The sequence below is a fragment of the Paramormyrops kingsleyae genome, chromosome 18 (genome assembly GCF_048594095.1).
Source record: "Paramormyrops kingsleyae isolate MSU_618 chromosome 18, PKINGS_0.4, whole genome shotgun sequence".
NCBI classification, from domain to species: Eukaryota; Metazoa; Chordata; class Actinopteri; order Osteoglossiformes; family Mormyridae; genus Paramormyrops; species Paramormyrops kingsleyae.
Genome location: NC_132814.1, coordinates 23,268,567 through 23,285,809, shown reverse-complemented (window position 1 = coordinate 23,285,809; position 17,243 = coordinate 23,268,567). Strand labels below are relative to the sequence as shown.

The 17,243-nt window shown below is 37.8% G+C and overlaps 1 protein-coding gene across 1 annotated transcript in view; it reads right to left on the bottom strand.

Annotated features, from left to right (window-relative positions):
• The window catches only part of ophn1 (oligophrenin 1), a 40,023-nt gene that overhangs the window by 1,232 nt on the left and 21,548 nt on the right, over nt 1–17,243 (bottom strand). Inside the window, exons 11-23 of the mRNA XM_023834188.2 lie at nt 13,366–13,444; nt 13,071–13,104; nt 12,858–12,920; nt 12,106–12,180; nt 10,642–10,726; nt 6,894–6,952; nt 5,543–5,648; nt 4,949–5,108; nt 3,407–3,554; nt 2,937–3,257; nt 2,658–2,808; nt 1,155–1,205; nt 516–564 (exon numbers count right to left, since the gene is read on the bottom strand). Of these exons, the coding sequence (XP_023689956.2) occupies nt 516–564; nt 1,155–1,205; nt 2,658–2,808; nt 2,937–3,257; nt 3,407–3,554; nt 4,949–5,108; nt 5,543–5,648; nt 6,894–6,952; nt 10,642–10,726; nt 12,106–12,180; nt 12,858–12,920; nt 13,071–13,104; nt 13,366–13,444 (1,381 nt within the window). The remainder of the gene's footprint in view (nt 1–515; nt 565–1,154; nt 1,206–2,657; nt 2,809–2,936; nt 3,258–3,406; nt 3,555–4,948; nt 5,109–5,542; nt 5,649–6,893; nt 6,953–10,641; nt 10,727–12,105; nt 12,181–12,857; nt 12,921–13,070; nt 13,105–13,365; nt 13,445–17,243) is intronic.

The window sequence follows — 17,243 nt, the reverse complement described above, 5'->3', positions numbered from 1 at the left end:
AACCACAAATGCAGCCAAACACCACTAGGTTTTAAAGAGTAAAGTTGACTGGAATTGAGCTTGTTTATTACTCATTGGTACAACTGGTGCAAAACAGCGAAGGACGAAGCAGGTATTCTACGTGCGTCCAGCTATTTCTTTGCAGCGAAGAGTATGCAGAATGGTACACTTGGTTTCATTGTTTTTTATAGTGTTATGAGGGAAATATCATAATTAACCCAGACAATTCTTAATGTATAAAGTACAGCATTCATTACTCATTTTTATGTATCAATTGCAATATGCGGTATGTTAGAAATATGTTGTCTACTTTAAACAATGAATGTACTGACAAACAACGAAATGAAGCATACATCAGAAAAACGGCATCACAGTCACATGGCTTTTTCGACAGGTGAACAGCATCCATGTTTCAGACGCAAACATACAAGAAGCTGCCTATACAGACATCAGCAGCAAAAATGTCTCACACAGCAAGCGTACAGCAGCAAAAATGTCTCACACAGCAAGCGTACCTCGTCTTTTGTGTTCAACAAAGCTGATGATGATTGTGAATTCCCTGCACTGAAGCACACCAAAATAAAAAAGGAAGAAAACAAAATCAATACACAATGACAAAACATTTATATTAGTCACGCTTAAAACTAATTTGTTATTTGCATCGGCAATCCATTGTATATGTGTATAAACCTTTTTCCTAATTACTTGTTGCATGATTTAAAAATGAGCAAATACCACAGAAAAAACAAAATATCTCTGAGAGAAGAGTGAATTTATTTATTCACTATTGTAATTGAGGATGACAACAGGAACCTACATAATTCTAAGTATTTAATTTTGTTTATCATAAATTGTAGAGTAAGAAATAAACAGTAGGAGTAGAAGATAATGTATTTTTTTAAGCTGCAATGTCATTTATGAAGCAATTTCCCCCAGAGGGAACATCAACTTTTGTAGTTGAGTTTTTCTATTTCATTATTATGCCCATGCATCTATTTTGTATGAATTCCAAAGAATATTGTGTGTGGGGGGGGGGGGGGGGGGTTGAGCACCACTTTGTCTTTCATTTTATTCCCAGCCCACATTTGAAGATCTTCATTCTTATTTTGGCTCCGCACTTTTTTCTTTAAAATCTCTGATTACAGTTCACATACCTCCTGTTTTGCCTTGAAGCATTTTCAAAAAATTTGGCTTTTGAAGCAACACTAGGGAAGAAAAAAAATGTATTGGCATTTTCAAACTAGTGACAAATGATAATTACTGTTGGCAAAGTCTATTGTTTTGACTGGACTAAATGTTTTTCAGACCAATACAAAAATTCACTTCTAAACCAGGGTCAGTAATCCTACCTGCCCACAATAACACTGATTTATCTATTTTTACATTCTAAAGCATAGTATTTATTGCAGGCATATTTCACAAGTATGATCTCTGCTGAACTAATTGTCTAGGAAGCTTATTAACTCTATATTTCTAACAGAGAACACAAATGAAGTTTATTTTCATGGTATTAGCTAGCCATACATAATTGGCAACTACAATGGCATAAATTATCTGTAACGTTTTCTGTAACAGGATGAACACACTGATGTTTTAGTATTGCAGTATCAGATAATCACTTTTAGCTTTGATGTGTTCAGAAACTTGCATTAAAGTAATTTGAACTGACTGGTAACTTTGTGTAAGATATTTCCTTCACAGGGTCCTGACTATTAAAACTAGCTGCTGTCAGAAGGAAAACAATGTTTTATCCGAACAGCCCTGTCACCCCACCCTCCATCCAGTCCCACATCCTCCACTCTACAATCAAATACTTTCAGTTACAAGTATATTCTGCAGCCTCCATTTCCTTCCTTTGCTCCCACACAGCACTGCTGCTTCAATTTCAGTGTGATTTGTCTCAATTTGGAACCAGAACTTCATCCATATAATGTTTTAGTGACGCAGTAATAACATCCATCGAATACTTTTTGAGTTATCGCACTAACAATTCCAGAATTTCAGACTTCTGAGTGCTGTGAATAGACAGGACATTATAAACCTTTGTACACTAAATGCAACATTTTAAGTCATTTTTCACCTAGAGGGGTCAACTTTATACTTTTTTACCAGGAACTAATTTGCAAGTTTGTGTCACTAACAACCTCACTATGAAAAACTGTATTTGGCATTAATTTATGAAGCAGTTGTTTTACATATGTAAATTAAGTGTTATCATTAGATCAATAGTTCAGGAAATATGTCAATTGTATAACTTTAAGTATATATCCAAAGTGCCATACAATTGAGAAAGCAAGGTCAGTCCGTCCCTGAAGCAGCTGGATTTGAGGGCCTTGCTCAGGGGGCCAACAGTAAAATCACTCTGCCGACCATGGGATTGGAACCAGAACACTGAGTCGTAATCTGCAGAGCCACACCGGCCCAAACTCCACATAGACAAAGGTAGGGAATAAACACCAAGCCCTGGAGGTGTGCACCACTGAACCAAACTTTCGGTGGGTCAAACAAGTACTATATTTCCATTCATAAGTAAGACAGATAACATCAAGGGTTTATTTTAGCTGCTCTCGTTTTTCACTGGATTATAGATTATATTGCCTGCCTGCCTATATGCCCCAGTCCATTGCTCACCCACTGATAATGCAAGAGTTACTTACTAAGAAGCTGAAGTTGCCTCAGTGGTTGGTGAGTTTGGAGATTTTTGAAGTGCTGGACATTGGACAGGAGGGTCAGGTGGTCTCATGGGGGGTCTACAGATGGGATGACGCTCTGGTTGGCCCCTGACTTTGGTTATACCATTGGTATTGCCTGAAATCGGGGACATAGGAGTCACCTTGAAAAATTAGGTTTAACTAAAATTTAAACACAATATAGAGACTCCAACAATCCTTTAGGTTCATAACTTGGTCATTCAACATAAAATGCTGCTAAGCTACCTTCCTTAGAAGGAGACCTTCTGCTCTGGAAAGATGAGGATCTGTTGACTGTGATGGCTGTGTTAACAACTGACGTTGCAATTTCTGGTCTATGAACAGTATCTTGTAATCTCGAGACCATTTTAGCAACTTCCGAAGCAGAGTGCAGGTCAAGCCGGATATTTGGTACGGGCTTCAGGGGGTGCTTTGGTGCCGTCTCTCTTCCACTGACATGAGGACTGTAATTGGCCAGCTTGGTCCGTTGGAAGGGCACTGGACTGATTTGGGGTTCAGCCTCCATCTCCACCTCTTGTGACCTACTGCTGTTCAGTGTCATTTCAACTGCAGACAACACATTTGTGATCAGGTTAATAAAATGTTTCCCAAACCCACTGAAATTTCAAAAAGCAAACCTCCATCACAACCCTCCTGAAATAACTGACCTCTACAATTTTGTGCTACAAATTTGCATTTCTAAACCTGGTACACACCATCAGGGATGTCAAAAAGGCTATGATTGTTGGCTGGGCGTGGTCGAGGAGGACGCTTTGAAATAGTGATTGGCTGACGCTTCCGTGGGTTGACCCGGGGAGGAGGCAGGGGCGGGGCCGAACTTTCCTCCGGTGCAGCACTGAAAATCTGCAAATAAAATTAATACAGCATTAAAGGTTATGAGGTCATGATAGACACACTGAACGACAGCACTGTTAAATATAGATATTGAAATGTTCAAATACAAAAAAATGAACGGAAGCTAAACATAAAAACGAAGCAAAAAAATTATGCAAAAAACTGATAATCACTTTATAGAGTAAAAAAAGCAGTGGGCTTCCTAACAGCTTATTTGAATAAGTAATTGTCGCCACCCATATTAAACAACTGGATATTTCTCTTGTAGCTTTAATGGTTGGAAACAAATGCTTCTTACATCGTTTGATCAGTCTCATTTCTTTGGTGGAACTTTAGCCCACACTACCATGTAGAACTGCATCTGTTCAGCATTAATGGATCTTTGAGCTTGAATGATTGATCAGGTCCTGTTAGAACTCAATAGGCAAGACCTGACTAGACCAAAGCATTTCATTAACTCTCCATTAGATTTCGAACTTTGGATATTTGGTCTGGGATCATCGTCTTGCATTCTGACCTAGCTGTGCTTCAACCTGAACTCATGGAAAGATGTCCTTCCAGTTTCCTTTAGAAATCTTTTCATTTCGTTTGTGATTACCGGAAAGCTAAAATGCTGCCACACCGCCGATTTAAGATCGTCATACATTTACATCAATTTTTAACCGATATGCAATTCATCGTTACATGCCTAATTTTGAGCATAATTCACAGTTCCTTCAGTGAGGCAAATTGCCTAGTTTACCAATGAAACATCACCAAACCACAACCATGCTTGACCAGTGATAGGGGGTTCTTACTGTGGCTAATGTTGTCAAGAGTTACACTTTTGATTTATCATTCCACAGAACAATATTCCAGAAGTCTTTAGAACCATCCAAGAATCTTCTGGCAATCTGAAGAAAAGCTTTGTGTTCTTCTCATTGAGCTCTAGTTTCTCCCTTGCTAGTGTCATGGACATAAGTCATGGACTCAGACTTCAGCTGACACAATAGTGGTCATCAGATTCCTAAATATTTTTCTGTCCTTCTGTAGTGATAAGCAAGGTACTTCACTGAATTTCCCCCCAATATGTCTCCAGGTTTATTGGGGAGCAGGGACCTCCAGCGGTTGGGAAAAGAATGGTAAAGTTCACATTCATCCATATTACCTGTCATATATGAAAAAGTTCTTTTTTGCTCCAAGATTAAAGCAAATTAACCCAGAGCTTGATTCGTATACGCCATTGCAGGTGTAGGTATAGACCCAATACTAGTTTTGTTTGCTTGTTTTCCTTTGTGCTGACACTGAAACAGCTGTCATATAGTTTTGTTCCTGAACTCTGCTTCTTTGACATATGTAAGGCTAATGCAATGTTTTTTGTCCTGGCCCAGCCAGACAATGTGCAATTTTCCCCAGTAAATCACCTTCTCATAGTCTTCAATAAGGATCTCAATTACGATGTTCTGGAACTTGATGTCGAGCATGGCAGCCACGGTATCCTCCTCAGCCCTCATGAGGGTGGGCCCAAAAATCACCCCCATGTTGGACGGAGTCATCAGGTTCTCTCTGCTGTAGCTGCATGCACTAAGGATAAAAAAAAGACACGATTATGCGACGGCAAGCTACACAATCGAAATGACCTCAAGCTCCTGGAAATCTAGTATGTTCAACTGCCAGACTACAGCAGAATGATCAGAATACATGTGATGCACACTGTTTTATGGATAAAGGATGAAGTTCTGAAAGGACTAAAATTTGTAAAATACAGTTAAATTTACCTCCTTGATAAGAGAAAAATATATAGGTAGCATTTGCACTGTTATTAGAATACATTAGTTTCCATCCATGTTAAATTCCTTAATTCATTTCCCGATGACAAAATTAGTCAGGAGTGTAATTTTATGAGAACGAAATCTAGGCAAACATAACAGTCCATTAGCCAGAAAAAAGCTACGGCAGAATTTCAGCTATGTGAAGTCATGGAATCATGGCAGGCAGGCAGAAGCATCTGCACATACCTGACTAGGTGTCGAATAAGAAGAGCCAGCATCTCCCTGTTCTTATCCGGCAGTTTATAGATGAGCGAGTGAATGGCACCAAGCCGATAGTCAAGATTTTCCGATTCTACAAATTGAAACAGAAAAAAATACATACTTAATTTCATAAACATCTTTAAATTGACTTGACTATGTGCATTTAATATTGCACGAGTTTCTTTTTATATTTCAAAGAATGACTGTTCATTGTATTTTGTAACTGAATACTGTACAAGTATCTCCAGCTGTGCCTTAAACCAAAGGCTAATCCTCTTTATGAAGCCACTGATTGAAAGGTATTACTGGAACCTGTTGTCAATCAAAACATATAGGAATCAAACATATCACTTTCCTTTTGTTCCATGGTCTATTAATAGAACAGATTTAAAATGGAACAGAAATATGATATACAGGATATGCAACTATATTTCAAAAATAAAAATAATGATCTCGCCTCATGTACTACAGCTAAAAATATTTTTTTCAAGCCTCATATACTTTTAAGTGAAAAACCTCCATTAACAATGTGATCTTTGCTTTTTATACTTTTAACCTCAAACTAGTAAATATATAAATATTTCAAAATAAATAAATAAAATAAAAAATAATAGGGTTTTTGGTAGCTGTAGTTAATACAGTTGACCTTGAGTATTTTAATTAGGACTAACATCAATGTAAATATCTGGCCTCATTACTAGCACGTTTACAAAAAGTATTCACCTGAAATAAAAAGGAATAGGAGATGCAAATTCAAACATTCAAATGAAATTACAGGGACAGAAAGTACTGAAAATGTTTTTGGCCTGTTTACTCAACCTAAAACAAAAAAGTAAATCAAACAGTTACCACATGCTTTGCTGGAAGCAAAATAATGGATGTGGTCCTTTTTAATTTCAAACAGAAATTTAAAACAGAATGGCCTGCATCAACAGTCATTTCACAGTCCCATATTTCATGATTGCATTTTTAGCCTGTAAATAATACGAGAGTAAAATTCAACTTTAGTATCTTATACTTCACCTGATACTATTTGCTTTGCTCAGACAAATAGTAAAAGAAACATCCATATTTCAGAAAATCATTAGGCTTAGTAGACATACTATTGCCATGCTACAATTAGCATATATCATACAATAGTGCAAATTACATGTAACAACATATGCATCACAAAAATGTCTCCTTACAACACAGGATTCTTCCTTCTATGACAGTGACATAAAAAATCTGGACAATTGCTGTTTTGTTACTAGATATAAATATGCTTTTCTTTTTCACTTTTTTTCTTTTAAATAGGTGTTCCAGTGGCAGAGTAAGTGAAGTTACACAGTCTTACTTGCAGCTAAAATAAGTTCTCTGTTGAGATTGAAGGTCATCAGAGGTTCAGCGAGGTTCCTGTAACAAACAAATATACAAACAGATATATATATATTTTTTTTTTCAGACTCCTGTAACAAACAACTATATAAACAGATATATACATTTTCAGATCACCAATCACCATTGATTCATACTGCTTTATTATTTGTGATATACAATGTATTAACTTTACTTACTATTCACACTAATGAGGCAAATAGCACATTATGAACCCATTTCAATTTATAATGAATTTTTTATTAGCTTTATCAGTTTATTAGTTATTACCTCATGCCACACTAGTAATACATGAACTCCAATTACACATATGAATATAATTTGTTTTCTGTTTTTGTCAAGCACCACCTTTGAGTAAATCCCACTGATTCAAGTATATTGTTTTGTGAAATTGATTGAGTAATGATGAAATCCCTGTTCTCCACAGAATTCAAAGTGAATATGCATAGTAGGATTCCTAGAGAATAGAAGGATCTAGATAACCTGCACCCTCCAACTGAGATGTTCTCTACCATTCTGACACCCTACAAAATCCAGTCTCATATCTTTGGTCACGGAATTGGTGGAAAACAAATTTTACCTAGCCCCGTAGAGTGAAAGTGCAATAGAAGCTATACCTTGTTTATTGTCAAAAGAATAACAGGCGAGAGGCACTGATTTCACTTGTACTTTCAATTAAACCAAAACCTAAAATGATCCATACATCATCCACCCATTACAGGGGTCATACAAATATTACAATCAATCATTCAAATCGCAATAATGTGCAAAATATCAGCTCCATCTTTCTTACATCCAATCTTGCAAAACAAGAATTGTGTTTCTTGCTCTGTATTTACTTGTTATAAGTGAGACTGACAATTTCACGTGGAAATGCATTTGAAAAGTACATTGGTCAGCTGTAAAATCACAAAGCCAAAGAAACCTTCGCATGAAGAATGATGATGTGCTTAGAGACAGTTATACAGACCTTTCAACAGCAATGCACACTAATTATATTTGAATACATTTGGATCAAGACAAGGGGCAGACTAAGGAAAAGTGACATGAAGCTTTTCAACATTCAAGATGACTGTACACTCACACCAACTGCCAAGCATCTTTCATGTACATATAGAATTTTGCTTAGCAAATAGACTCTGTGTATTAGGAAAAGTCTTATAATGGACCAGGGTCTTTCCAGAATGTTCCCTGCTTTCAGGCCTATGATTACCATGATAGGCAGGCCTAAAATACATAAAAAATGTCAATGGATGGAACAGTGCTAAACACAACTGCATGATTCAAATGCGTACAGTATGTATTATTAATACAAAAAAAAGAAAATAAATTTTCTTTTTATATACTCCCTTTACAAAACTGATGAAATTTGTATAATATAAATATTTAAAATAATAATACATCTATCTTCTGAAGTTCAGGGTCACACTTGGGGACATAAATTCAATAAATATCATAATATTAATACTAATAAATATTCATTACATTTCCAAACATCCTAACACTATGAAAACAGGTCAGCTTGGTAGAGAAATTTCAAGATAATAGTGTTTTTTATTCCAGGGAATATAAAAAACATGCAGCTGCTGTATTAGTGCTAAAGAACATGCGTTGGTCGAGCACATACACCGTTAATATTTGCTTACAAAAGGTGTCAGAAAATGTTCTGTAGTTGATATGTCCAGTTTTATGTCATCAGTGTTCTTGTATCACTTCGCAGGCTAGTGATATATTGCCTAGTGTGATTTTCTCAGTTGTGACATCCCCAAGGTAAAAAATATTTAAGTTTGCCGTCAATGAAATAGGAAAGATGTTATTCCCAAAACTTATACTGTTCAATAATCACATTAAAGTGTTATATATAACCTTGTAAAAATGCTCAGAGTCCATCCATCCATCCATTCTTCCAATTAACCATAAAATGGTTCATAAACATTACTATACACATTCCAGCTTGGTTGGTTTGTAAACAAAAAAAAACTTATGTTTTATATTTATATATTTGTTTTAAATTTATATGGTGGATTATAAGTCTAACCAAAAATTTTGCCCATATCACCCACTCCTAATTAACTGTATTCTATTGCTGTGATATCTACATTCCCGAAGTTCACATTTGAAAGTTATCATGCTGCTGTGGGTGTGGAATAACCAAATTCAGCACAAAAACATTGCACAACGATAACAAAAACAAAACGAAAGCAAAGCAGGAAGTCAAGCATAGACTGACTGAAGGTGGGACACAGCCCAGTGAAGGCTTGTGATTTTAGAAATGCTTATTTATAAATCCACTTCTGTGACTATCCTCAACAAATTAAGTTTATACAGTGTTGTTATTTATTAAGCAAAACCCCATCTACAAAATCTCAAGGACACTAGTTTGCACATCCCTACCAAAATTATGTGTAACTATGTGTAACTGGAACTGGAACATCAGCTTTCAATGTAATTTAGTGAGCCTACAGATGAGAAAAGCATTAGATCTGGTAGCGTCTTAGGGCTGCCTAGGACAGCTGAAACCAGACACCTCATGGAATCCCTCCGATTTAGTCCAAATCAGAAAGGCTGGGTTCATGCAGATAAAACGCTGCCCTTGAAAGAAAGAGTCTCACCATGGACTCCTGCTCTTGGAGACAGAGAGTGAACACAGTGGCGCCGAGCCATAGCAACAAGATTACCCACCTTCACATTAAAAGCCAGCATACAGTGTTGGCTGGATGAACAGCTTATTACGTAGCATGATGGATTTCTTGGATATCGTGGTCGCCTCTTTTGTGAATAAATACATAGCAATGATGGCATGTTGGCGCAGGGCTGAGCACTTTTCCTGCCTCCGATTCTATGTATGTGCAATTTACTCTATTTGCATATTCATTTTTGCATTCTATGCCCCATTTGTGCAGGAGGAAAACCCTATATTGGGTCTGTAAATTTCCAGTAGTGTGTAAGTATGTACCCTATGAGATCTTGCTCTGTACCCTATTTTCCAGTAGTGTGTAAGTATGTACCCTATGAGATCTTGCTTTGTACTGTATTTTTCAGTAGTGTGTAAGTATGTACCCTATGAGATCTTGCTCTGTACCCTATTTTCCAGTAGTTTATAAGTATGTACCCTATGAGATCTTGCTTTGTACCGTATTTTCCAGTAGTGTGTAAGTATGTACCCTATGAGACCTTGCTCTGTACCCTATTTTCCAGTAGTGTGTAAGTATGTACCCTATGAGATCTTGCTTTGTACCGTATTTTCCAGTAATGTGCAAGCATGTACCCTATAAGATCTTGCTCTATACCCTATGCTTCCTTTGATTGCCTCCAGCAGCCTCCCTGTGATGTTCTGCTGGACAAACAATTTAAAGATGGATGGAATGCTGCACCTCATTACGTTATAACATTACCTTTATTTGGCATCAGCTACTGTCCAAATAAAATTACAAATGAGGAAGACTTGGAGTCAGACACCAAGGTCAGTCAGTATTCGGCACCCCAAGATCAGTGAGGGTTAAGGGTCTCACTCAAAGCTTAACTGGCATGATTATTCTGCCAGCCTCAGGATTCGACACCACAACCTTCTGGACACATGCTTGGATGCCTAACCTACTGAACTAAACAACTGCATAATAAACGCAGTGCATAGAAACGAACTAAATTTGTGTGTATTGTATGTATCATTACGTTTTTTGTAGAAGATGCAGGAGCAGGGTACACACCTGAGGTAGAACTTCATGGAGCTTGTGATGGTGTTTACATCCCAGTCACCACTGTTGAAATCCAAATCTCCTGGGCATTTTGGATCTATTAGGTAGAAGTTACAGTCATTGATTTAGCTTTTATCCAAAGCGAGATACAATTTAGAAAACAGGGTCAGCCAGTGCCAGGAGTAACTGGGGGTTAAGGGCCTTGGTAAAAGGCCAGAAGTGACATCACTCCGACCATGCAATTTAAACCAATGACATTCCGATCATAGGTAAAGCATTCTAACCCAATGAACCACGACTGCCCCCCAAAGTGACACTCAAATCAAATGACCTACTGAGTTATTTAGCTATTAATTCACATGATTTTGATAATAACACTTCTAAACTAAGCTTAGAAGGCTATATTAGTATACATGTAAAACCATTTTGTGTTTTGCCCCACCTTTTCATGAACATGGGTTACAATGTGCAAAATACCAGTAGTATTTATTTTATACAAAGTTCATACTTTCAAAATTGCAATGGAATTTTTGCGGAAAAAAACTTTATTGAAGGCTAGCACTAATAACGGATTGATATAAATGAATTAAATTGTTAACAAATTATACTTATTTTTAAATGATAGTTACTCAGGTTTGAGGGCAGAGCAGTGGCTCTTAGGCTAGGAATCTGTGCCGGTTGCAAGGTTGAGTCCCACGAATGCCAGGAGTGATTCTACTCTGTTGGACCCTTGAGCGAGGCCCTTAACCTGCAATTGCTTCATCCTGGGTATGAAGTTAATCTACTTCCAGCCCTGCAAGGAGGTCCTCCAACTAACAGGGAAAATTTGGCGGTTGGTGGCAGGATTGGCACTGCAGCCACTGGAAAAAACTGACACTGTTCTATTCCATTCGGACTAGTGTGGTGTCACCAGCCACATGGCTGCATGCAGGTTCTCATCCCTGAGGTGGTTTGTCGTGTGCTGGGTGCAGCAACGCGTTGCATCAGCGTGAGCACATTACCTCTCTCTGTCTTACTCAGGCTTAATTTATTCCTTACCGTAAGGAATTTAAAGTTTTGTGTGTCCAGTTACTAAAAACATTTTTGTGCATCGGTTGTAACTTCCTTAATTGTCCATCAGACTTAATAAAGATGGACATTTTTAAAGTGCAATCTTTATCTGAGAGTAAAACAAATATATCCCGCATCAACAACTTCAGGCCGTTGAACACCCGTGTGGTCTTTTTTCACTCCCTGGACTATGAATGCTGAATAGCTTACCGTCTAATATATCCCAGTCTTTGACACACGCCTTTTTTTCTAGATAGTCAGCATTTTTGCTTCACGCGCGGGATGTTATAATGTTGTGGCTCATTGGTGTGTGTATATACAATGTAATTCTTCAACTACCAACACCAAAGCATCAGTGGTGTTCTCCCTAGTGTCTTTTGGTCTGCTAATGAGCATGTACAGTTGTGAGCTGAATGATTTCCTTACCAAAAAAGGAATTTAAAACTTTTTGCACTTGGATATTGCTACCAACTGTTCTGTAGACACCCTCTTGGGTAAGCCCTGATAAAGAGAGGGAAGAAAAAAAATGTCTTAAAAGACATTTTAGCCAGCAGAAATTTATAGCCTGTGCTCAAAGACAGAATAGTCAAATAAATTTGCAGTAGCTTTTCTTTGTAGCATTTGCAAACGAAAGATTTTGCTCTCTCCTTCAGCTGGCAAGTATTACCACATTGCAGCAAAGCACTGAAGAATGATGTTTTACTAGAGACTAGTTAGGGCCAAATTAAATAAAGATTATATGTCTTGCCATTTAATCAAAATGAAAGCGTAAGAGAGAGAGAGAGAGACAGAGAGAGAGAAGAAACAGCCATACCTAAAAGAAATTCAACATTTCTGAAGTTCATTGCAGAACTGTGACATATTACAACTCCAAAGATGCATTTCCCTCCAAGTACAATCATAACACATATACTCTGTAAATGTGTAGTAAATCTGGATGATAAATATTTGTTTTAAAAGTTTTTAAAAGCATAAACATCAGAGTATTCCAGAATGCTTAGATGAAACAGAAGACTGAGTTGAAGTTCCATTTAGAACTTCACACAGAGGCTAACGTACAACAGGATAAAAACACATAAGGCTAACATGAATGGGATAAAAACACTGGATTAAAATGACTAGATTATAACATTTAGCTGTCAATAACGCCAGTTAAAATAAAGTTTAAATGACCCTACCTTTCATTTCAACAAAATTAATGCACTTCCTGACAAACTTGAATCCAACTTCATTGAGCTCCACTATAAAACATATATTCCAATACAAAGAGTGTTATATGCTGCAATTTATATGTACAGTAAGTTTAGAATGACACTGAAGAAACAAATGAATAATGTGAAACATTTAGTGTCATATATACTCTTTTAAAATCAGGTGTCAACAATACATACTCTCAGCTTGCTTTTGAATTGGTGAATGATATATCTGGAATGAGAATACAATGTAAGACGTAATACATTTAATGAACAGCAAAGGAATACAATGACCAGTTGGATGAGACTTTTTCAGGCAATTCATTTTTAATTATCTAATTAATTGTAATGCATGTAATGCATCATTACAAATTCTACAGGATAGCTGATGAAAAAAAAAACATTCACACTGGGCCACCATTAAAGTCTCATAACGAAATGACACTGGGATTTAAAAAAAATATATAATAATAATAATAATGATAAAACATACAGGTTCTTTTCCATCCATTGCCTCCATCCACAGCTTCCTATTCGCCTCAGAAAGGGCTTGGAGTGTAACTGGTGCAGTTCTGCACAAACAATAACAGAAAGCACAGCTATTACCAGAGGTACAACTAAAGTTTACTTTTATGTTCGTTTTGCAGCACAAGCCTTGATATATGACAACTTTTAACGTATATGTGCTTTCCAGCTTGATGATGGGCATCAAATAAAACATTTTACAGGGCCCCTTATCACTCACAAAAAGGTATTACAATCCCCTCTGACTAAGAGGACAATAAAAATATAAATAGATTATATATAAATTATAATAAATTCTGTAACAAAAGGATATCCCTTCTTAACCATGTATTAGGCATGGAGCGATATATCGTGCAACAATAACTTGCAGTACAAATTTATAATGATTTGAAATGTGGAAATAATGAATCACAAAATACCTCAAATTATTATTAGGCTGCCTAATCTTTCCCTAGCCGTAACTGCATTTAGACAGAAGAGGGCGCAACAATTCGGCCTGCCCCCCTATCGGCATCCAACTTAACCTACATCCAGCCCTGCAAGCATGCAAAATGGCCTATTTCTTATCAAGTTTTTAATTTCCTGTAAAAAATATTTTGCAGGAAGGGTAAAAAAATGTAAACAAAAACGCACAACCATGTTTTTTTTGTTGCTTGTTTTTTCAACTGCCAGTAGATCTATTTGCAGGCACATTAAAAAAATATCCTTCTAAATGACTGTAAAAGTTCAGCTTGTATTTCTACAGCTAGTTACCTTGAGACAATGTTGACCTTGTTTAATTTTTTTAAAACAAAAAGTAAATCTCATACACGAAAATATAAACAATTATCATACTGATTATATACAACTATACCATTCAAATATCCATCCATCCATCTTCTATACCTGCTTATCAAATGCAGCGCCTCTTGGTAACAACAGGTGCAAGGCAGGGCATCACCCAGAACAGGGTGGCAACCCATCACACGATTTCAATATGTACACAATCATGTACTGTATACATGTACCCCTCTTCCACAAACATGTACTGTATACAGTACATGTACCCCTCTTCCACAATCATGTACTGTATACATGTACCCCTCTTCCACAAATATGTACTGTATACATGTACCCCTCTTCCACAAACATGTACTGTATACAGTACATGTACCCCTCTTCCACAATCATGCACTGTATACATGTACCCCTCTTCCACAAACATGTACTGTATACATGTACCCCTCTTCCACAATCATGTACTGTATACATGTACCCCTCTTCCACAATCATGTACTGTATACATGTACCCCTCTTCCACAATCATGTACTGTATACATGTACCCCTCTTCCACAAACATGTACTGTATACATGTACCCCTCTTCCACAAACATGTACTGTATACAGTACATGTACCCCTCTTCCACAATCATGTACTGTATACATGTACCCCTCTTCCACAATCATGCACTGTATACATGTACCCCTCTTCCACAATCATGTACTGTATACATGTACCCCTCTTCCACAATCATGTACTGTATACATGTACCCCTCTTCCACAATCATGTACTGTATACATGTACCCCTCTTCCACAATCATGCACTGTATACATGTACCCCTCTTCCACAAACATGTACGGTATACATGTACCCCTCTTCCACAAACATGTACAGTATACATGTACCCCTCTTCCACAAACATGTACTGTATACATGTACCCCTCTTCCACAATCATGTACTGTATACATGTACCCCTCTTCCACAAACATGTACAGTATACATGTACCCCTCTTCCACAATCATGCACTGTATACATGTACCCCTCTTCCACAATCATGTACTGTATACATGTACCCCTCTTCCACAATCATGCACTGTATACATGTACCCCTCTTCCACAAACATGTACTGTATACATGTACCCCTCTTCCACAAACATGTACAGTATACATGTACCCCTCTTCCACAATCATGCACTGTATACATGTACCCCTCTTCCACAAACATGTACTGTATACATGTACCCCTCTTCCACAAACATGTACTGTATACATGTACCCCTCTTCCACAATCATGCACTGTATACATGTACCCCTCTTCCACAAACATGTACTGTATACATGTACCCCTCTTCCACAATCATGTACTGTATACATGTACCCCTCTTCCACAATCATGTACTGTATACATGTACCCCTCTTCCACAATCATGCACTGTATACATGTACCCCTCTTCCACAATCATGTACTGTATACATGTACCCCTCTTCCACAAACATGTACAGTATACATGTACCCCTCTTCCACAAACATGTACTGTATACATGTACCCCTCTTCCACAAACATGTACAGTATACATGTACCCCTCTTCCACAAACATGTACTGTATACATGTACCCCTCTTCCACAATCATGTACTGTATACATGTACCCCTCTTTCACAATCATGTACTGTATACATGTACCCCTCTTCCACAATCATGTACTGTATACATGTACCCCTTCTCCAACAAACATGTACTGTATACATGTACCCCTCTTCCACAAATATGTACTGTATACATGTACCCCTCTTCTACAAACATGTACTGTATACATGTACCCCATCTCCATCAAACATGTACTGTATACATGTACCCCTCTTCCAAAACTGCTTATCAAGGAAAGGGTCACAGTGAACCTGAGGCAAGGGACACTCTGGGCAAAATGCCAGTTTATCACTGGTCACAAGGTCTCTCTCTCTCTCTCACACAGACACACACACTTTCTGATCCTGTGGGAACAAGGGAATCCACAGGGGGAAAATAATGATTTAGCACAGAGAAAGATGGGAGCAGTAATCAAACCTACAGCCAAAAAGGTGCAAGACAACCCTGGTAATCACTGAGCCAGCATGCCACCTTCTTATACATTTATAAAGAGTCCATTTGCATATATTATTTCAACCGGTCACTAATTGTTACAGGCCTTGTATGTGTGTCTGTGTTATGTGTGTGTCTGTGTTGTATGTGTGTCTGTGTTGTGTCTGTGTCTGTGTTGTGTGTGTGTCTTTGTTGTGTGTGTGTCTGTGTGTGTGTGTGTCTTTGTTGTGTGTATGTCTGTGTGTGTGTCTGTGTTGTGTGTGTGTCTGTGTTGTGTGTGCGTCTGTGTTGTGTCTGTGTTGTGTGTGTGTCTGTGTTGTGTGTGTGTCTTTGTTGTGTGTGTGTCTGTGTGTGTGTCTGTGTTGTGTGTGCGTCTGTGTTGTGTCTGTGTTGTGTGTGTGTCTGTGTTGTGTGTGTGTCTTTGTTGTGTGTGTGTCTGTGTGTGTGTCTGTGTTGTGTGTGTGTCTGTGTTGTGTCTGTGTTGTATGTGTCTGTGTGTGTGACTCTCTCCCTCTCCAGGTAGGAGACTCATCTGCAAACACTCGTTACCCACAGGTGTGAACGGCCTTTAAATCCTGGCCACAACCCTCCTTCTCTCTCTCTCTCCCTCTCTCTCAGCAGTATATGCCGATTGTCCCCATTTGCTTTCCCCTCATTTGTTTCTACTTGTTTTTGATTCGATAAATACCTTTCAGTCAACTTTGTTTCTTGTGTCTGTTTTATGTTGCTTCCCTTTGAGCTTTTGGGTTGTAACACTAATGTCACACATAACATCAAAACGCCAATAGATAGCAACAGAAATAAGCAATAAAGTTACATACAGGGACATACTGTTGGGGAGAATTAGTTAAGGGACCATCGGGATTCACATAGCCCCTCCATTTCCCACCTGTCTCCCCCCAGCGTGCATGAGTGCCCCCTCAAACAAACTCTTTTCATGTAACCATATACCTCACTGACACTACCACAGCTACAGGCTAAGGCGATATATACGTCTGCC